The sequence below is a fragment of the Vulpes vulpes genome, chromosome 1, assembly GCF_048418805.1.
Source record: "Vulpes vulpes isolate BD-2025 chromosome 1, VulVul3, whole genome shotgun sequence".
Lineage (NCBI taxonomy): Eukaryota > Metazoa > Chordata > Mammalia > Carnivora > Canidae > Vulpes > Vulpes vulpes.
Window position 1 is genome coordinate 84,821,077 of NC_132780.1, and position 22,693 is coordinate 84,843,769.

Genomic DNA, 22,693 nt, shown 5'->3' on the forward strand with positions numbered 1-22,693 from the left:
ATATCGGCTCACCTTTTCCATTGAACCAAGGGGATGGAGCAAGCTCAATATCCCTGCCTCTCCCTGCACGGCACCAATTTCACCAGGCACCGGAAGAGTTATTATTAGTGGTGATATTGGGGTGTCATTATTCATGTGTATGTGCTGTGCTTTCTCAATCCCAGGCCGAGTACAGATGCTGCCCCAAGCCGTCTGTCTCCTGCACGCGCTGCTCGAGAATGGACACACCGTGTACGTTCACTGCAACGCCGGGGTCGGCAGGTCCACCGCGGCCGTCTGTGGCTGGCTCCAGTACGTGATGGGCTGGAATCTGAGGAAGGTGCAGTACTTCCTCATGGCCAAAAGGCCAGCTGTGTACATTGATGAAGACGCACTGGCCCGGGCAGAAGAAGACTTTTTTCAGAAATTTGGGAAGGTTCGTTCTTCTGTATGCAGTGTGTAGGTGGCCTGTCTGCCTCCTTACCCTCCCAATTTCTTTAGGAACCCGATTTGCTTAGGTGATATTAGTAGAATGACCTAGAAACAATGATTCCACCAGAACTGAAAAGACTGCTCACTTGGCTTTTCCCACAGCCCATCCCCTTGAGTTTGGAGCTGGCTTTCTATTATGCTTTGGTTGGGGTGTATTTTTCTTTGAAATATTTTGCAGTGGAAGCTGTGACTGACTGACCCACGAGAAAAAGCCACAAGCAATTGGACTGTGCAGTGTTCTCGCATTGGACAGAAAAGCAATGTGTGCAGTTCCTGCTGCCTATAGGCAGACCAGCCCTTGGCTTTACAGATGCTGCATTTTTGGGATTATGAATTAATGACTGCACCTTCTCATTGCATTGTAATGTGACACACAGAACAAAAGATGGGGGGGTATGTAGATTTGATCACTTGCATATTGATGTACACACATACACACATATGCACAGCTTTTCTGTTCAGCTGAATTGAAATGATAAAATGAGAGCTGATCAGTTGCCAAAGAAAGGAGTATGGATAGAAGCCTGAAGCTCCCATGACTTGAAAGTGATGGCTTTCTAGACTTTGTGTTGACATCCTGCTTCCTACTTAGTCAAGTCAGTTCCTGGGCATCACCTTTTCTACCCACAACCCTGCGTGCCAACCACAGTAGAGTTATTGTCCCTTTCTTTGGTTTAATTGAAGCTCATTGAGGTTAGACAGCTTGCTCAAGGTCTCATGGCTAGTCAGGGACCAGCCAGTGTTTAAAATTCACGTTTATGTGACTCAGTGCTTTCAACACAACTTACGGTTTTTCCAGCATTATGTAGTGGATTCATAGTGTAGTGTTTCTCCCTCTTAGAGTAAGGTCAGTTTTTCTGCAGCACTTTCTATGGTGAGAAATGGAAGAGCATTCTGATTAGTTGCCAAGGAATTTAGGAAAGTAGTTATATTTTGTGCAACCTAATTTAAAACATGATGGACTGTGTCAACATCTAGGTGGTCTGAGACATAGCTCATGAGAGGGGCTGTCCTACTAGGAAAGCCCAAATCTGTAGATAATTGTTGCACAGCTTAGAAGCTATCCTGTTTCAGCCCTCAATTTAAAACAATACACAGTTACTGTGCCTCCAGAATATGTGGCTCACTATCCTAGGTTCCATAAGAAATATAGACATGAACAAGTCTTTGCCTTCAAAAAGCTCACAGCCCAGAAACAGCTCAGGGTTCAATCAACCATACTGCAGGACTGAACTATGAATGCTATGCCAGAATAGAGGAAGGAGAAGTAGGTTTATTGGGTGCTTCATATGTGCCCGGCGCTTTACAATTTTAATTTAACCTTCACAGTACTCTATGAGGCTGTTTCATTACCTCCGATACCTAGAGAGAAAACCAAAGTTCAGAGAGTTCAGTCAACTGCCCAGCATCACATGGTGAAGAAATAGATGAAATGAGATACAAAGCTAGATTCGTCTAATTCAGCACCTGTGCTTTTTCTATTAAACTGTAATACCTGCTTATTTTTCTGCTCCTTTTTTTCTTCCGTACTTGTTTATTGATAGATGTGAAAGGATCTAGATTAGGAAGTATGGGGGCTAAGGAGGACACAAGGTAAGTTGAACTCCAGAGGAGTTCAGAGGAGGCAGAGATATCTTCACTGTGGGAGTTGGGGGTGGCTTTTAATTTGTCAGGGAATGCTAAACAGCTCACATTTCTCCTGCAAGTTTACAAAGTTAAATTTATAAGCCAGGATGGAATATTATGAAATATAGCTCCCTTACTAAAAATAACTAAAGATAACAATTATATCCAAGTAACCCATTTATGGTCATACTGTGTTGTGTAGAACTTAATCTTAAAAATGGAATATTTCTAACGATTGTGTGTGTGTGTGTGTGTGTGTGTGAGAGAGAGAGAGAGAGAGAGAGAGAAAAGAGAGAGAGAGAGAGAGAGAGAGAGAGAGAGAGAGAGAAAGAATTTCCTTAGTGCCTAAGAAGCTCAGCTATGTAAATTCTACTATAGAAAGACCTTTTTGGGTGGATTTTCCTTTTTCCTCTGATAGGCAAAATCAATTTAGGGCTATTAAAGAATGTTTTGGAATAACCTCTCTTGTTCTTAGTAAATAGATGTCCAGTGTATTTCAAAACCACCTGGAATTTTGCTGAATGAAAGCATTAAAAAATGACCTCTGATTATAGGATTAAAACTTTTTTTTATTAACTTAGTCTGAAATCTAGGAGAACAAACTGTGTTTCCTTGAAGAAGCAGTCAGCTGAGCTAAATTGTTTTTCCTTGCACTCTTATTTTCTCAATCGCTGATGAAAATTGGCAGTTACAGGGCAAAAGGAAGACAAAGGTGAGGGCCCCGCAAAGAAGTGAGGATGAAAACCTCAAAAGGGTGTCACAGAAAATCAAAGCAGAAATGATGCCATTAGCTGCTTGTCACTTGCATTAACAAAACTTTTAGGTCACAGATTTCTTAAAGAAAATCATGAAATCTCTCATGGTTGTGAAATGTCTAAATAAGTTTATTTCTTTAAACTTGAGTCATTGTTCCTCAAATATTTTGTGTGCAATGTTAGGAGATAACTAGAAAAATAAACACATTCTTTTGACCAACTTAAGGTGTGAGTGAAAGCTTGGGCTTTGCCTAAGAGATAATGATGAAAAAAATATGATTGGGACCTCAGAAACTAAGAGAATAATTAAAGATTACTCTCTTAGCTCTGAAGATGAGTTAGATGGAAGCAAAAATTTTCCACACAGGAAAAACACTGAATCAATGTGTTCAAAAGTTATAACTGAGGATCTTTCCAGATAATCTAGTTAATTCCTATATTTACAGAGGGGCAAAATGACACCCAGAGACACCAAGCAACAATTCCTGTAGCAAGAGTTTTAATTGAGGGCCAGAGGAGAGGGAAAAGCTAGGAAGACATGTCAGGGGATTTATTCAGATTTGCTGAGGGGTCACAGCAGAATTCATGAGCAAGAACAGCCAGTTCTGAGAGTGGGGAAGAATTGGTGTGAGGATAAATGGAAATTGAAGTAAGTGGAAGAAAAATGGCTAAAATGAGAAAAAAAGCAAAGGACAGTGAAATTTTCAAAGGGAGAAAAGGCAAAGGTTTCCTTGGGAGATTGAGAAGGAAGGTGTGATGACAGTGAGGGATGAGTCAAGATTATGTTCCCGAGAGGGGGGCATGTTCTGTAGCCATTGACTTCCTTTGGGGACTAGATTACATCAGGAAAAAGGAGCAGTTGTAAATAAATGAAATCTTAAAAAAAGGGGTAGTGGAGGGGGCGTCAGTTGGCATGATCTTGGGGTGCTGGGATCAAGCCCTGTGTTGGGCATCACTCTCAGGGAGTCTGCTTCTCCCTCTGCTTGTGCTCTCTCCCTCAAATAAATAAATAAAAGTTTAAGAAAAAAGGGAAGAAAAAGGAGGAGCTGGATGGAATGTGCTCACCACAAGTGGCTTGTTACCTGTAAGGAAAAAAGAAGGTCCCACAGAAGACAGGATTGAGAATAAATAGGAAGGGGTGGATTAAGTTACCCCTCACTCCAATAATAATAATGGTAATAATAGTAATGGGAAGAAGAAGGACAATTGTAGTAAAGAATTCATTCATTCTAACAACAACAATAACAGTAATAGGAAGAGGAAGGATAATATCAGTAACTACTTCATTCATTCTAATAATAAAGGCAAAACACTAAAGGTAAGAGTCAGGAAAATGATAATAACAACTTCATTCTCTCCTCTTCATCCTCAACCCATTATTCCAAACATCTTTCCTAATTCGTTTAATGGAAACATACTTCCTATTGTTTGGGTTTGAACCTCAGAGTCATTCTTAAATCCTCCCTTTCATTCAAACATCACATTCAGTCCATCAGGAAAACACGGTCACTTCTCTTGTCAAAGCATCTAGAGCCTAATTATGTTTTACCTCCTCCACTGACTAGATTCCAGAAACAGCATCCCAACTTGGTCTCTCTGTTCTCTTCTTCCTCAAATCTACTCTCACCTAGTGGCCAGGGTGATCCTATAAAAATGCATGTCAGATCATGTCATTCCCATGCTCGAAACCTCCACTGACCTGCCGTGTCATTCAGAGTGCAAGTGTAAGCCTTTCCAGGACATATATACCTGTCCCCTGTTTTGTCTCTCACCTCTTCTCCCACTGCCTCCCACCTCATTCTGCTGTAGCCACATTGGCCTTCTTGCTCGTTGAGTGTTACAAGCCAACTCCTACCACAGGGCGCTTTCACTTGCTATTCTGTCTGCCTGGTGGGCACCAGCTCAATCTCTAGCCTCCTCCATGATGCTTCTCTGGGCCAGCCTATAAAGAAATGCCATCCCCAACCCTAGCCCTCCCTCTCCTCCTTCTCGGATTCATTTCTGTTCGTGGATCTTAGCACTGGACAACATGTTACATAATTTGCTTATTTGTTTTATTGTCTGCATCCTCTCACTACAATGTAAACTTCAGAAATGCCAAAATTTATATCTGTTTTGTTTGGTGAGGCACCTAGAGTGCCTGGCATATAGTCCAATGAGTGCAGGACAAGAATAGCTAATAACTACTGGGAGCAAACATGTTCCATGGACTGTTCTCTGATGCTTTACACATATCAGCTTATTTTGTCTTCCCAACAATCCTATGATATCATTTTTACCCCTATTTTGCAGGTAAGAAACCTTGAGACATAGAGAAAAATGTTAACTTGTTTTCAGGCAAGTAAGACCATTTCACCACTGGTTTGGGGAAGTAAGCTCCTAATGACCTCCCTGTATAAAGTCTGGGCATAGTACATGTGTTGGTTTGCTAGGATAACCTTAAAATACCACAGATTGGGTGACTTAAGCAGCAGAATTATACTGTTTAAGTCTTGAAGGCTACGGATGTGAGGTCAAGGTATCAGCAGGGTTGTTTCCCTCTCAGGGCGGGAGGGAGATATGTTCTAGGCTCTCTCCTAGTTTGCTGGCAATCTTTGGCATTCCTTGGGTTGATGGAAGTGTCACCCTGGCCTCTCCCTTCATCTTCTTTTTTTTTTTTTTTTAATTTTTGTTTATTTATGATAGTCACAGAGAGAGAGAGAGAGAGGCAGAGACACAGGCGGAGGGAGAAGCAGGCTCCATGCACCGGGAGCCTGATGTGGGATTCAATCCCGGGTCTCCAGGATCGCGCCCTGGGCCAAAGGCAGGCGCCAAACCACTGCGCCACCCAGGGATCCCCTCCCTTCATCTTCATATGGTGTTGTCCCTGTGTGTATGTCTGTGTCTAAATTTCCCCTTTGTGTAAGGATACAAGTCACTTTGGATTAGGGGGTCCACTCTACTCCAGTATGACATCTTAACTAGTTACATCTGCAAAGACCTTCTTTCCAAATAAGGTCACATTCTGAGGTATTGGAAGTTAGACCTTCAGCATGTGAATTGGAGGTGGAGGGTGGGGGAGGATAATTCAAACCATGAGACTACAAACAACAACTACCTGAAGTCTATGGAGAGTGAAAGACCCAGGTAGGTTGGAGTAGAGTGGCAATTTGGAAGAAGGAACCAGGATGGCTTCAGGTTCCTTTTTTACAGGTTTAGCTTGATGTCAGGCCACATTTATAGTGTGACTGAGGAAGCAAAAAAATAGTGACAGAAAACCTCATTTTTGGTTCAGGAATCCAAACTTGGGCCAAAAAATAAGCCTTTCCTTGGTGACAGAGATTAGTTGTAGAAAAAACACGTACTTTCTCTGTGGGGTCCCTGAGATACTGGGAGAATTTCTGAGGGCTACTGGGTACAGTTTTTTCACTCTGGAGAAAGAACTATAGGAAGAGATGCTCTTCCTTCCTTTGGTGGTGATTGTGTGTGGATGGGTGTTCCCCACTAATGGAACCATCTTCCTGCCAGCCTGGGAATAAGCCAACACAGAACAACAGAGGAAAGGGCCTGAGGAAGCTGGAGTTCCTTATTAAGTTAGCCTTGAAATCTGCCCACTTTCTTGACTTCTAGTTTTGTATGATGATGACACTTCTTTGTGTTTTGAGCCAGTAGAGTGGTACTTTCCATTGCTTACAGTGGAAGACATTGTCATTGGTACACTACCAATACATATATTCTAGTTTTAAGAACAGTATCTATTTTTGTCATAACTTGTGGCATTAAAACACATTTTGATTTCTTTTAAAATTTTTTTTATTAAATTCAATTAATTAACATATAATGTATTATTGGCTTCAGTGGTAGAGTTCAGTGATTCATCAGTCTTATATAACACCTAATGCTCATTCCATCACGTGACCTCCTTAAGCCCGTCACCCAGTTACCCCATCCTTCCACCCCTTTTCCCTCCAGCAACCCTCAGTTTGTTTCCTATGATTAAGAGTCTCTTATGGTTTGTCTTCTCTCTCTGATTTCATCTCGTTTTATTTTTTCCTCTCTTTCCCAATGATCCTCTGTTTTGTTTCTTAAATTCCACATACGAATGAGATCATATGATAATTATCTTTCTCTGATTGTCTTCTGATATAATTTGAACATCATATGTTTTACATTTTGCTTCTCTTGGGGACAGTGCCTAAAAGTGGGTTTCAGAGGATAGTTCTTGAAAGGAAGATGGAGCTCTTGAATGATAATCAAATCCAAATTTTGTGACAGAGAAAAGTAATTTGTAGTGAATCTATTAGACTTCAGAACCTGTATTTATTTGTGATTTCTTGTTATTGTCCTTTAAGCAGTAGTTCTTATCTGGCTAGCTGAAAGCCAACCTCAAATGGAAGATACTGAGAAAACTCTCTCCATTTATTCTTGGCAATAAACAAATACACTCCACAGAATTACACCTTCAGGTAATCTCCAAGCCTTATATGACATAGGTAATCTTAACATCTAGCCAAGAAGCTAACAAAAAATGAAGTGGATGGAGCTGGCTTGACGTTTATGACTTCTTTTCCCCTACCATTAGACAGAAATTATACTGAGAATAAGATTTTTTTAAAGAATAAGAAGAAAAAGGTAGTATGCAGAGGAAGAAACAGTAAAAATAATAGACTTTTCAAAAATGGAATGCTTACTTATCCCCTGAGCATATGAATTGGGTTTGCACATTTAAAAGTAGAATTCTCAAGTAGAAATTTAAATGAGAGAAACTTAAGATGATTGCTATGACAATGTTCAGTGTTTCCAGTTGTACACTTACATTATAAACTCAGAACAAGTTCTTCTCTAATAAAATTTATATTAAAAAATCGAGTACAATTCACATTCAAAACATTCTTTGGTTGAATAATTAGTTATTTTTTCTCATGTAAGGTCATTCAGAGTGTGGTAAAAATGTCTTTGTATATTTCCTATCATTGACCTTGTACTGAGAAGCTCTTTTATCACCTTTTAAAGATACTCTCTTAATCATTTTTGTTTGTTTATCTTTGGTTTCTCAGCATTAATTTAGTGTTGACATGAAATATGTGGTTAAAATACATTATAGTAGGAATGGAATAGTTAAGCATTGGGCTCCTGTAGCTAGAGGATATGATAGGATTTCCAAGAATCTGTCCATGTGGAAAAGACTTTAAGCTTAGTACAATCTGAAGTTCTCATTAGACTAAGGATGAATTGTAGACAGCTGAAAGAGTAGTCAGAAGCAGACAGGATATGTGGGGCCATTCAAATAAAAGACAGGATGAATTCCTGTACTTTAATTGTGTCAGGGATTGTGCCAATATTACTACAGTAAATAATGCTTAGCATTCAGTGAATAGGTTTGCTCTCATTTAAAACCTGAACTGTAAACAATTAGTATTAAATGGTCTGGCATAGGGTCAGAATGTATGGATTACAAAGGAGAAATTCAGAAGGAAATGGATGGTTAAAGAATAGATAACTGGACCTAGAATAGAACAGAATAGATAATTGCCATTGTCACACCTATCAAGGCTTTCATGAGTTCTTAGTGAAAATTCAGAATTCACTGAATGCAATTTAGTTTGCTTTATATGGCTGTTGAAGAAAATGAAATATATTTTCATTCAATAGAAATTCTGTTGTTGCCTTCTTAAAGTTAAATGACAAGTCCAAAAGTGGATTTATGGTCTAGACAATTTCAGTGAAGATTTTGTACCCATTGTGGACAAACAAGGTAAGCATCCTCTATTTCTTACAGAGTGGTATTCAAGCAAAGCTTATATCTGCCCAGCACCTCACAAGTTCCAAGTACTTAAGCCTTTTCTGTTTATTGTGATTACTGATGTAATCAGTGTTGACATTGACTTATATTCACTGGTCTTTACCTTCCTTCATGCTGACATTATTATAATGATAATTATGAGATGCTTTTGATATACTTTCCCTTTTCTGTTCTTAGCTTTTAAGAAAAAAATCTATTAGAGATTGCAAAGAAAATGTTTGTGAGGACATAGTCTTCACTGCCAGACTAACAATGACTACTCCATCCACTTTTGATTTCTTATGTCTCCCAACTTTTATTATAATTGAGAACTTTAAGCCCAGTCCCTCTGAGCATATTATTATCCACTTCCCCTGGGGTTCTGCATCTCATTAGCCACAGCTTTCTTTCCTTTAGTTAGTTCATTGATCAGCACACTTCCAAAAGCATTCTTTCATGCTGAAATATCTTATCTGCTGGGTAATCCTTTTTACCTTTCTCTTCATTGTTGCAGGAGGATTTCTAACTTCAAATTTTAGGTTGTGATTTCCATTCATATGTCAGGAGGAATAGTGTATTTGCCATTTTAAATCAGAATTTTCTCAATCATCATCTAAACTAATGACACCCAAAGCTCAATCTCAATTCTAAAGCTGTCTTGAGGGCTAGGGCTATGTATCAAAATTTTTCCTGCACATTTTTATTTGGACATCTTCCAGTCAATATACCACAAACTGAAGTTTTCTTTCTTTTGCCAAATCTCTCATGTTATTGTTTTTGTGTTTGTTGGGCAGACTGTGGCAGCACCTTCTCTCCAGTTGCTCACATCAGAAAACAGAATGTCATTTTTGCCACCTCCCTCCCATTTATCACCCTCTTCTAATCACTCAACAAGTTCTTTCAAATACACCTCCTACATACTTCTTAAGTGTGTCCACTCCCAACTATCAGCTCTGACAGTTTATTTATTTTTTTTAAATTTTTATTTATTTATGATAGGCACACAGTGAGAGAGAGAGAGAGAGAGAGAGAGGCAGAGACACAGGCAGAGGGAGAAGCAGGCTCCACGCACTGGGAGCCCAACGTGGGACTGGATCCCGGGTCTCCAGGATCGCTCCCTGGGCCAAAGGCAGGCGCTAAAACGCTGCGCCACCCAAGGATCCCAGCTCTGACAGTATTAAAGGGATTCTGACTTATCTTTCTACCTTACCCCTCTCTGGATCATTTTTTACATTGCTATCAGAGAAATGATTCTAAAACTCAACTATGATACTGTCTCTTCCTTGTTCAATACTTGTCAATGGCTGCTTATTATTGTTCTTGAGAAAAAGTAAAGGAGTTCTTATTGTGGCATATAAGGCACTTTACAATCTAGACCACACCTTTCCTTCCAGTCTCTCTTGTCTTTCCTAAGTCCCCCAAGAGTACTCTTTAGGATGGCAAATTACTTAAATGCTCTATGACCTTTGTACTCTCTGGTTTTTGCGCATACTGTTTCCTCTGCCTGCAGTCCTCTTTCCTCCCATCTATGGCTGACCAGCATTCAATTCAACCTATGGGTCTCCAAGGTGATCTTCTCTGAGATATCTTCATGAGTCTTCAAGTTTGCTCCTCCCAGGCATTTTCATGGGACCCTATGTTGGATGTTGGTTGCTCTTGAAGCACTTAACACACTACACTATAGGACTTATAAATAGTGGTAGGACTTATAAATAGTGTTTAGCAACATGGGCTTTGGTACACTCTCATATTCTTTAAGTCAAATACTTTTTTGGATCCTGTGCCCAGATCTAATTTATACTTTAAGAGAAATATGAGGAATACATTTCATGAAAACTTTTAAAATGTAAGTTAATGATTGGGGTAATTTATAATGAAAATACTATCAAAGACTTGCTTTTGTTCTTTTTTTTATTTTGAGCGTTTTAATAACTATTTCTCTACATACTACTAGTATTTAATGATATTTAATCGCAACAAATATCATATATCAACCTCAGAAAGCCACGATCCTATAAAATACTGAATTGCATTTTCAACCCAATCTGTTGCTGATAGTTGCTATATTCAATTCCTCTTTGGTTTCCCATCATTCACTAATACAGATGGCCTTCCAAAAGGAACATTCTTATGAAATGCCTTACTATGTGCACCAAGAGTATTGATTGTATTACGTTGCACGGTATTTTCGCAGTGAGTGATCTCATGGAAGAAATTTCCTTATATCCAAGGAATTAAGCACAGTTGTTATTTTCCTGAGCAATAAAAAACAATACTTTAGGCAACTGTGAAGGTTACTAATAATTATATTTTCCTTTTCTCAGTAACAATTGAGATCATGTAGTATAAGTTTTTGAACTATACTCCTTGACCTGCCTTGTATTTCTATCCATTTTTACCCCATTGCATCATTTTCTTATTTCAAATTTTATTTTCATTTTGCTACATTGTTTGATCCATTATAAAATATCATACTTAATTCCTTTTGGAGAAAGAGAGGTACAAATAAATACACAAATAAAATACTTGCCATGCAGTCTATAGATTCAAAGCAATTTCTCTCAAAATAGCAATAGTATTTTTCACAGAATTAGAACAAATAATCCTAAGATTTGTATGGAACCACCATAAAAGACTCCAAATAGCCAAAGCAATTTTAAGAAAGAAGAACAGAGCCAGAAGCATCGCAATCCCAATTATTAAGATATCTGCAAAGCTGTTGTAATGAAAATAGTGTGATATTAGCACAGAAAATAAGCAAATAGATCAATGAATAGTATAGAGACCCCCAAAACAAACCCATGTTTATATGGTCAATTAATCTATGACAAAGGAGGAAAGAATATACAAGGGGCAAAACAGCCTTTAACAATAAATGGTATTGGGAAAATTCGACAGCTATGTGCAAAGAATGAAATCAAACCTCTTCCTAGCACCATACAAAATAATAAACTCCAAATGGATTAAAGACCTAAATGTGAGACCTGAAGCCATAAAACTCCTAAAGGAAAGCATAGGCAGTAATTTCTTTGACATCCGCCATAGCAGCATTTTTCTAGATATCTCCTTAGGCAAGAGAAAAACAAAAATAAACTGTTGGGACTACAAAAAAAAATAAAAAGCTTTTTCACAGCAAAGGAAACCACCAACAAAATGAAAAACCTACTGATTGAGACAAGATATTTGCAAATGATATATCTGATAAAGGGTTAATATCCCAAATATATAAAGAGCTCAATACCAAAAAACGGAACAATCCAATTTAAAAAGTGGGCAGATGACCTGAATAGACATTCTTTCAAAGAAGACATACAGATGGCCAAAAGACACATGAAAGGTTGTTTAACATCACAAATCATCAAGGAAATGCAAAGCAAAACTACAATGAGATACTGCTTCACACCAGTCAGAATGGCTAAACTCAAAATGACAAGAAATAACAAGTGTTGGCAAGGATGTGAAGAAAGGGGAACACTTGTGTACTCTTGGTAGGAATATAAATTGGCACAGCCACTGTGGATAATAGTAAGGAGATTCTTCAAAAAACTAAAAGTAGAAATACCATATGGTCCAGTAATGCCACCACTGGGTATTTACCCACAGAAACTAAAAACAATAATTCTGAAAGATATGCACCTTGTGGCTATTGTAGCATTATGTACCATAGCTAAGCTATGAAAGTGACCTAAGTGTCCATCCATAGATGTATGGATGAAGAAGATGTGGTATACATATATATAGAATGGAATATTACTCAACCACAAAAAAAGAATGAGATCTTGTCATTTATGAAAATATGGTTGGAACCCAGAGGGTATTATGTTAAGTGAAATAAGTGAAAGAAAGACACACACCGTATGATTTCACTTATATGTGGAATTTAAAAAAACAAAACAAATGAACAAACAAAAAAATGGAAACAGAATCATAAATAGAACAAAGTGATGGTTGCCAGAAGGGAGGGGAATCTCTGAAACTAATATTACACTGTATGTTAACTAACTGGAATTTAAATAAAAATGAAGAAGGAGGGATGGGCAATGGGTAAAATGGGTGAAGAAGATTAAGAGGTACAAACTTTCGGTCATACAATAAATAAGTCACGAGGATGGAAAATATGAAAAGTACAACCTAAGCAATATAGTCAATAATATTGTGATAATTTTGTATGGTGACAGATGGTGACTACGTTCATTGTGGTGAGTGTTGCATGATATAGAGAACTGTCAAATCACTATGTTGTGCACCTGAAACTAATATAACATTGTACATCAACTATATTTCAATATTAAAAATTAAAAAAATAAAAGAAACGAAAAAGGAATAACCAAGAGACAAACACTATTAACATTTTGTCATATTCAGTCCAACCCTTGTTTCTATCTGTAGGGGTGGATATATGCATATTTTGCAATATCAAAATCATATTTTATATAAGAAATAGTGCCATATTGAAGCACCTGCACCACAGAGAGGCTTACATTATGAATACTATTGGTGCAAATGTAAAAAAAAACAGGTGAAATGTCATAAATTTTTCAGGGTAAAATTCTAACTTTTGGAAACAAAGATACTCTGAAAATAGTATTGTCCTTTATCCTTCACTTCATGGACACAAATATCAGAGCAGTGTCTCAAACTTATAGAATGTCTCCATACTTATGTGTTAATTTGATTGATAGATGCATTCTCATGACTGAGCAAGATGATGAGCTAGAATTTAGGTCATCATCATAAGTTTCCTGCACATCTAGAATTTTACAGATGAAGGAATGTATTTTCCAACTAATCCAACAATTTGCCTAGTTTCTATAATTTCTTTTATAATCCAGGGAGTAAATAATCTGTTGTGACCACCTGTTCTTCCTTCATATATATTGTTGAGCATATAAACAGCTGTAGGCCTCAGAAAGTCATAAATAAAGCCCACAGCTAAAAGGTTAGGCAAACCTAGTGACCTATTACATTTTTGGTGTCTGAGTAGTGGAATGCTCTCTTCCAGAGAAAACTGCAGACTCTATAGTGAGTGTCATTACATCGTCGGTATTTTCTTTTAAAGTTAGCACCAAGTTTTGATTTTTTCCCTACTTATATTATTTCCTCCAAGGATAATAAAAAATTAACTCATTCCTTGAAAAGATTTATATTTCTGTACACAGAAAAAATTTAAGTCTTTTTGTTTATTTAGTTTCAAGTTATTTATTTATTTATTTTTCAAGTTTTTATTTAAATTCCAATTAATTAATATATAGTGTAATATTAGATTGAGGAGTAGAACTTAGTGATTCATCACTTACATATAATACCTAGTGAGTTTTTGTTTTTCAAGTAGGCTCCATGCCCAGTGAGGAGCCCAATGTGGGGCTTAAACTCATGACCCTGAGATCAAGACCTGAGCTGAGATCAAGAGTCAAACACACTCAACTGACTGAGCCACACAGGCACCCTGAGTATTTTCAATGTATGAAGCTGATGATGAGAAAATGGAAGTGACACTCTTTGGGAGATACTGGATCATTACATACACAAACCAGATTGATAAAGGAACCCTACCTACAGTCACTGGCAAGCAGGGGTAGGAGTTGTGTACAAAGAAAATTTATTTATTTTATTATTTATATATCTAAGTGGTCCTAGATATGCATAAGGAATAACAAATGATATAAAACATATTTCTTCTGCAAGATGATTTTGAAATGTCCTAAGCAAATGTCCTAGTTTAGTTTGAAGCATTTGCCAATTTTCTTTCGCCAAGCATTACTTTCACAAAAATAGCTGTGGTTTGTACAGAATATATCTTCTCTCTCAGTGGTCTCTTTTTCAGATCACAAAAAAGGACTTTTGACCTATGATATATAATTTTGATCATCATTTTTAGTGACAGAAATAAAGGACACATAAACTAAATCCACATTTTAGTCCAGAGTCAGTCTTCCCGTGGCTCATGGTAGAAATGTTATCAATAAAGTATTTTGCAAAAATACAGAAGGGAGAAACCTGGATTAGTGGTTGTTCAAGTGAAAACAATCTAGGTTATTTAAATGAGCCAGCTATTTTTTTTTTATTTTTATTTTTTGCTGCTAAGAAGACTGACAAAATGACAGCTGATTTGTTACACACAAAAACATACAAACAAGGAGTGCTCAGGTCCTGACCACAAAAAATGCAAAACTCTTTCTCTGACTACTAATCAATTGAAGGATTATCTTCAGTTCTGACAACTTTGAAGTAGGATATTGACATTTCCAGATTAGACAATTTTCCAAAAAGGACTTCTGATTTCTTCCAAAGTATAGATAGAGAAAACAAGACTCAGATCTTTTTGTACTATCACTTCCAAATTTTGAACAATCATGCAAATGCTTACTGTCTTCCAGGTGTTGGGTGGGACTTCACTCACTTAGCAATCATGGTGGCTTTGTTCAGTGGATGTACTTATCAAAATATATGGAAAGGAGCTTAGGAAGATTCACTTGGAGAAAAAGAGACTATAGAAAGAAATAATACCTTTAAATATTTGAGAGATTGGTATAAATAAGCACTTGCTGTTCCAGAGAGCAGAAGTAAGATCCATGGACAGGAGTTATAGGGTGGTAACTTTCCTCTTCCTTTGAGACAGGACTTTCTAAATAGAATTGGAAGATGGTAAAACAGATTGCTTTGTGAGATAATGAGCTTCCCATCACTAAATTAGTTTAAACCAGAAGTTGAAAAATTTCCCTCCAAAAATGTTTTAAAGAGGACTGATTACTAGATGGAAAATTTGATCATATGACTTCTGAGATCTTTTTCATAGATAAGAATCGATGCTTCAAATTTTTATTGATTTAGGTCAACTTTCAGTTTCCTCTTTTTTCTTGAACAGTAAAAGCTACAAATTAACATTTACCAAGACAACTAAAGGACATGGGAGGAAAGCGCAAAACTCCTTTGATGTTCAAAGAGAAAACTGAATACTCACTCAGCTCTTACGGCTTCCAAGTGATGTTAGAGAAGACAGGATAAAGAGAATGTGCAGCCTAAATAAGTGTGAACATTCTGTATCTTTGTAGAGGGTTTCACGTTATGTGTGTCGGGAATCCTTCAATAACTTGTCTGAGGCCAAATTGAGTGAGCTGAGGTTAGTTTATCCAATGAGAAGAACTTTTTTCTTTCTTTTAAAAAATATTTTTATTTATTTATTCATGAGAAACACACACAGAGGGAGGAAGAGACACACAGGCAGAGGGAGAAGCAGGCTCCCCATGGGGAGCCTGATGTGGGACTTGATCCCAGGACTCCAGGATCACGTCCTGAGGCCCAAGGCAGATGCTCAACTGCTGAGCCATGCAGGTGTCCCCAATGAGAAGAACTTTAAAAGACAAGCAGGATCATAACAAGTAGAGATGAAATGGCCATCTTTGCCACAGCAGTCAGCCTCTGAAATCATGTAGGGTTTAAGTAACTGGCTTGATTGAGTGTAAATTATCTTCTCCATGTACTTTCCATGTAAGATATTTATTCAGAATTCTTTATGTGACAAAAATGTGTGACAAAAATTCAATCTGTCAGTGAAACAAATTTGAATTTGATGACTCTTGAAACCAGTTCTAGCTTATTGGCTGACAATTCTTGGACTGTTGTTAGATGAGGTATATTGACCCTTGCCTCTCCATTTATTATTTTAACTTTGAGCAAAGTATGAAGTCAAATCAAATTAACTGACTCAGAGCACTACTCTAGGGAAGTATATCAGACATGCCAGGATTGTACTAGTTACCTAGCCTTCCTCCTAAATACCACTCCTGCCCTCCCCTTGGAAGACGTTGATTGCTTTTACTGTTTCCTAAAACAAGAACTGTTTACTGTGATGACATCTCGGCCAAGTACATTAAAGAGAAGGATACTTGTGAATATGATTGTATTTCTCAAATAAATAATCTCCTGAGTTATTTTCTCCCTATTTCCCCTGCTGTTTAATTTCTTCCCTTTGACATAATTTGCTGCCTGTTCAGTTAGAGCAATTAGATATTTGAGTTAATTAGATGCTTGTTGTTTATCCTGAAATGGAGGTACTTAGCTTGTGAGGCAAGCTGGCTCTTAGATGCTCATTCTGAGAGTAACTTGTTTTTCTGTTTTCTTGGTGGCACACTCGTATGTATTTCTTCAACTGTGTATGGCTTTCTCAAAATACATTAAACTTAAATGGGCCCTTGAAGAAGCACTTCTTCTGTACTGACTGTTGTTTAAAAATGTGTTGATTGTGCTTTTTTCTTCCTTTGTACCTCTGGAAAAGAGAGATGACCAACTAAGGAGTTAAATGAATATTTCCTCCCATTTGTCAAGATCTTAAACTGCTTCTGAGGGGGGAATACATGTGCAACGAGTGCCAGGGGTTAACAAAGCAATTTTTCCTGTGAGTACAGAAAGTAGTCATTTTACAAAAGAAAATATTATGGAAGAGGCATTAATGAAATAGTTTAATTCTGATACTTTTTCTAGCTTTGGAAGGTGTGTATGTGTGTGTGTGTGTGTGTGCATGCCTCACCTTGTGTGTACACAGAACTCTGAGTCCTGTGTGCTCTCTGCCCCCTGCATTCAGCAGGCACTCAGCCAAGTGTCCAACCACTGGTATTGACAGAGGTCAGGGAGGGGAGAGAAACAGCAAAAGGTTACGAAAACAAGTGCTGACCTCACCAGAAAGCATGAGCTTTCAAGTACACATGTAATTGTCCTTTTACCTGCTCTCCTTCTTGGCTTAAATTACCCTGAATGTGGGACAACTTGCGATGGAGATCGTAATTGAAGGTTGAAGAGCAGTGCCATGTCTTTTCCCAGATTCTCTGTTCTGCTCTTCTCTCCATCAGGGCAGCTTTGTCATCCCATTTCAAGCTACAAACTCATGTCATTTTCATTTCCTCTGTCATCTTCATTCTGTTCACACACTTTATTGCTAAACTAAATATCATTTTGTCTCATGCTTCCCATCTTAGGTCACCTTTTTCTCATGCCTGTTGGCTAACACACCTGTCCCAGATACTTTTAAATTTTGTTATTTTGATCAGCTTCACTCTCCTCCTGGATTCCTTGCCTACACCTATTATGCGCAAATCACTGTCCTCCTTGCAGCCTGCATTGTTTTCTCCTCCCTTCTCTTAGCCTTTTAGCATTCTTCCCTAAGCACCCTTTCCCCTCTTCCCTCAAAGCCTTGTAGTATGTTGTCACTGGTTATATTGTCCAGAATTCTAAGATGTACATGCTGTACAGCACAGCCTGTGAGGACAAGCCTTGAATTTCATTTCCTTAGTATCTATTCTTTGGTTCATGGGTCTTTTCTCATGTTAGACAAATCTGTCCCAAACTCCCATGGTATAGTCATTCCAGTCCAAATGCCAAGCCTTCAAGGAAACAGCCCCATAAGCCAAGAGCATTTTCTTCTTTTAAGTCCACCCAGTTGGGATGCCTGGGTGGCTCAGCGGTTAAGCGTCTGCCTTCAGCTCAGGGTGTGATCCTGGATTCCCCGGGGTCGAGTCCCACATCCGGCTCCCTGCATGGAGCCTGCTTCTCCCTCTGCCTCTGCCTCTCTCTCTCTCTCTCTCTCTCTGTATCTCTCATGAATACATAAATAAATAAATAATAAATCCACCCAGTTGTGTCTCTCCTATTGTTAAACTGTCACAATCCTTGCTCTTCCATGAACCTTTCTAGATTAACCAGAGGAGACTTACACTTTGTCTTGTGGAATACAGGATTCTCCAGTAACTTTAATATCTCAGCAATCACTTTTCTTTTTCTGTTTTAACTTTTGTCTTGTTTCTGATGTCAGTATAGCACACCCATAGGTGATGTTCTTATTTGGGTATCACAGAGTTATATATAAGCTGCTCTTTTGCAAGCTGTGTGTACACATTTGCGTTTGCAAACTTTGAGAGGGCTCAATCAATGAATTTATGTACATAGCATCTAGCCAAACATGTACTATAAGTATACATCTGATTCTTTGAGATGATGATAAAAGCGATATCAAGATATCACTTTGGTGCTAGACACAATAGTACCAGTAATAGTTTAAAATGAATTGAATTTCATAACAATTCTTTGATGGAGGTACTATGATTACTCTCATTTGCTGATGAGGAGACTGAGATACAGAGAGGTTAATACTTTTTGTAAGGTCACACAGTTTGTAAGTGTTTGAGGCAGAATCAACATCCTGCTGTCTGATACCATAATCCCTACTCTCCAGTGTTATGCCATGTTGCCTTATAGCTGATTTATTTTTTAAATCTATATCGAAAGCAACCCAAACTATATCCATGGCTTTTAAAATAGAAAAATAGCATTTAAAATATTTAATAAAAAACTATGAAGCAAATATTTCTGTCTTGGCATTGATCAAATAGATTTTGGTTAGTAATTTAGAAATGTTTTCCACATGAAATTGTAATACAATATATAAATATTGGGATCCCTGGGTGGCGCAGCGGTTTGGCGCCTGCCTTTGGCCCAGGGCGCGATCCTGGAGACCCGGGATCGAATCCCACGTCGGGCTCCCGGTGCATGGAGCCTGCTTCTCCCTCTGCCTGTGTCTCTGCCTCTCTCTCTCTCTGTGACTATCATAAATAAATAAAAATTAAAAAAAATAAAATAACTTAAAAAAAAACAATATATAAATATTTAAATGTGAAAAATTAATATAAAATGTAAATACATGCATTTAAAAACATACATTTTAAAATTTATACCAGAGTGTTGAGGTTATTTTTCTATATACAAGATACAAGTGGGGAAAAAGAATGATGATGTCTAAGAAATTCAATAAATTACGCAGTTGAAATATCCCAGATTAAATTATAAACATGTGCTGCCTACAGACTTTCACGCAACGAATTAAAATAGCTGAATAGGGGATGCAAACACCATAAACAATTGATTTCTTTTCATGTGGAGTCAAAATTTTCTGAATTTATTTCTGGATTTGGTTTTCATTTTCTTAGTTTTCTTTTTGTTGGAAGTGAAACTGTATAAGAATCTAGATTGTTGGTAAAGAGATTATCAGTTGGCAGAAGCAAATTTCCATAGCTAATCACCAGGTTTGAGAAGTATCCTGTAATAGGATAAAAAGCTGTAAAACGAATAGATAGGATTACATATGGCTTCTTTATCAATAAATCCAAAGTGCAATGAGTTTCCGTTTTTTTTATTTTTTTTTCACAATTTATCCCTAACCCGGTAAAATGTGCCATTTTTTGATGTATCACTTTTTTTAAAGTTTTTAAAATTTAATTTAATTTTTATTTTTAAGTAGGCTCCATACCCAGTGTAGAGCCCAAGGTGGGCCTTAAACTCATGACCCTGAGGTCAAGCTGAGATCAAGACTTGCTTTACTGACTGAGCCACCCAGGCAACCCTGATGTATCACTTTTTGTTATTTCTTCCTTTTGAAAGCAGATTTTTGTTTTGTTTTGTTTTGTTTTGTTTTGTTTGTTTCTTTTTTTTTAAATTGAAGTATATTTGGTACATATCACACTAGTTTCAGGTGTACAACATAGTGATTTGACAGTGTTTCTTTTTGACTATAGATTTTAAAAATTTTAAGTTTTAGTCTTTTTAATTTTAATGGACTTAAATGTTAAAAGATGATATAGAAATTGGATGCCAAAAACCCCACCCCATTTATATCTGGAAAGTAGCATTATAAATAATGTGTCTTTTCTCTGCCTGAGAATATTCTGAGTGGCTTTTTTTTTTTTTTTTTTTAATGTGAGAAAGGGAGTGTGCCTGTGTGTGGGCAGGGAGGGAGGAGCAGAGGGGGAGGGGGAGAGAAAATCCTAAACATGCTTCACAACCAGCTTGGAGCCTGACTAGAGGGGCTCAATCTTGTGATCCTAAGATCATGACCTGAGCTGAAATATCAAGAGTCAGTTGCTTAACCAACTGAGCCACCAGGTGCCCCTGAATATAAGTTTTCTTGAATGACAGCAATATTGGTCTTCCTCTGAGTCACATAAGTATTCCTTTTTGTTATTTGCAGTCAGCATAATCATACCCCTTCCTTTCTGTGTGGTTGAACTTCAAGATGAAGAATTCCTGTTTACCACTTTGTTTCAGAGAAGAGGAAAAGCTAGTGGAACAGTTTCTGAGGTATACACATCACGGTAGGACCAGGTACCAGGTGTGAGTGATATCAAAGTGAGGGCTTGTGTTCAACCTGTTCAGAATATGTTTTTTTTTAATGTTTCTATAAAGGATAAGGAACAGAAAAAAAAAATCCTTTAAATACTCAATTGGAAACATGCTAAATCAAGGGGTATTTTACTTACCAAGTATAGCATGTAGTTTCAATTGTAATTGTTAAATAATTATTGTTGTTGTTGGAAATTCTGAGCAGTCTTTTTCTTAAAAAATAAGAGGCAGGTTGGCAGTTAAAGCCACTTTTTGGTTTTCAGGACCAATTTTTCTCTGAAAAGTCAACCATGAAACTTATAATCTGTCCTGGCAAAGTTGTGTATTTAACTTTTACTGTCTTCTTGCTGTCTCTTTAGGCATGTTACTCTTCTTAATTGCTTCCTTTCCTTCCCCTACCCCCTGTGGTGACAATAGGCCATAAGAATGTCAGAGTGCCTCACTCTGGTTCCTCTGCCTGTCCTCCTCAGTTATAGGCCTCTCCCCAAGGTATTGGATGTTCCTTCCTGCCTGGGACTTACTTTCAAGGTTGGGCTGTGACTGTAGTCTAAGTTCTAGATGCAACATGATTAAATAATAAGAGTTGAATATATTTAATGCTGTCCCCAAAATTAGACACCAAAATGAAACCTGCTTCCACTGCAGAAATCTCTGAAGAAGGAATCCTAAGTAGTGAAATATCTGACATTGTGATGGTCAAGGTGACCTCTGGAGGCCAGTGATCCTTACTAGAGTTTTTCAAACTTAGATCTTTTAGCACACCATCTACTACTTATATTTAAGACTCTCATGATTATTTGAAAGGAGAAGATGGAAGGAATTTTATTTTATTTTTAAAAGAAAGTAATATTGTTGATGTATTTTGTGGGAGAAAATGAGAAATAAAGCATCTATTCTCATTTACCTATTTTTCTCAAATTGTCTTCCTTTTCTGTTTCTTTGAAGGATCTTAGTGAACTATTTGATTTATGGAAATTATTCTCAGGCTCTGGAGCAAATGACACTAAATACTGTGCATTTTTTTTTTTTTGTAAATTAGTGTTCTTTATATATTTTGAAGATTGTAATAAAACTAAATGGGGAAAATTTTCTTCATGGGAAAAAACATTTCATGTTGAATAGAGTATTTCCAGATTTTCTTCTGTGCCTGGGTTAGATTTTCTAACAGTAGCTTTTTGTAGAGTCAATATAAAATTTACATTTGTCAAGAGCAAGATGAGGGACGCCTGGGTGGCTCAGCAGTTGAGCATCTGCCTTCGTCTCAGGGAGTGACCCTGGGATCCAGAATCAAGTCCCACAAGTCCCACATCAGGCTCCTTACACGGAGCATGCTTCTCCCTCTGACTATGTCTCTGCCTCTCTCTCTGTGTCTCATATGAATAAATAAATAAAATCTTTTAAAAAAAAGAGCAAGGTGAAGCTAAAACTGAATTATTTAAATATACATATGTTTTTTTCTTTACAGAAATCAAGTTTGTTAAAAGAGAATTATCGTAAATGGTCCAATGTGCCCAAATGTCTAATATATTTTTCTTGAGTATGATAGTAAATTCCTAAAGGAAACTTTCAAATCTTTGTATACGGTAATATTACCCAGCACGCGTAATAACATTTCTCAAATTCCCAAGAAGTACAAACTATTTTATTTCCTAAAATGTTAAGTTTTTAAAAATGTATACACATTTTAGAGATTTTTCTGCAATGCCCCTAAAGACCATAAACTCTTTATGGTTATCCAATTTGGCTTTTGTGAATAAACATTTTATTGTTTATAATTCTGTTGGGTAAAAATCAATCAACAAATTTCCATCGTATGTATTATAATGAAAATTCTCCCCACATCTTCAAATTTACCCTGAAGGCCTTTTCCCCTCCATTTAAATTACTTAAGATCCTGTTAGTGGTTTGGGATATG

General features: G+C 37.3%; 1 protein-coding gene across 5 annotated transcripts in view; it reads left to right on the plus strand.

Moving 5' to 3' along the window:
- Window positions 1-16,816, plus strand: part of EPM2A (EPM2A glucan phosphatase, laforin) — a 112,014-nt gene extending 95,198 nt beyond the window's left edge. For all 5 annotated transcript variants that reach the window (XM_072719008.1, XM_072719027.1, XM_072719036.1 and 2 more), the window contains one exon: window positions 165-16,816. In XM_072719008.1, coding sequence (XP_072575109.1) covers window positions 165-442 — 278 coding nt within the window. In that variant the 3' untranslated portion in view covers window positions 443-16,816. The remainder of the gene's footprint in view (window positions 1-164) is intronic.
- Window positions 16,817-22,693: the final 5,877 nt, after the last annotated feature.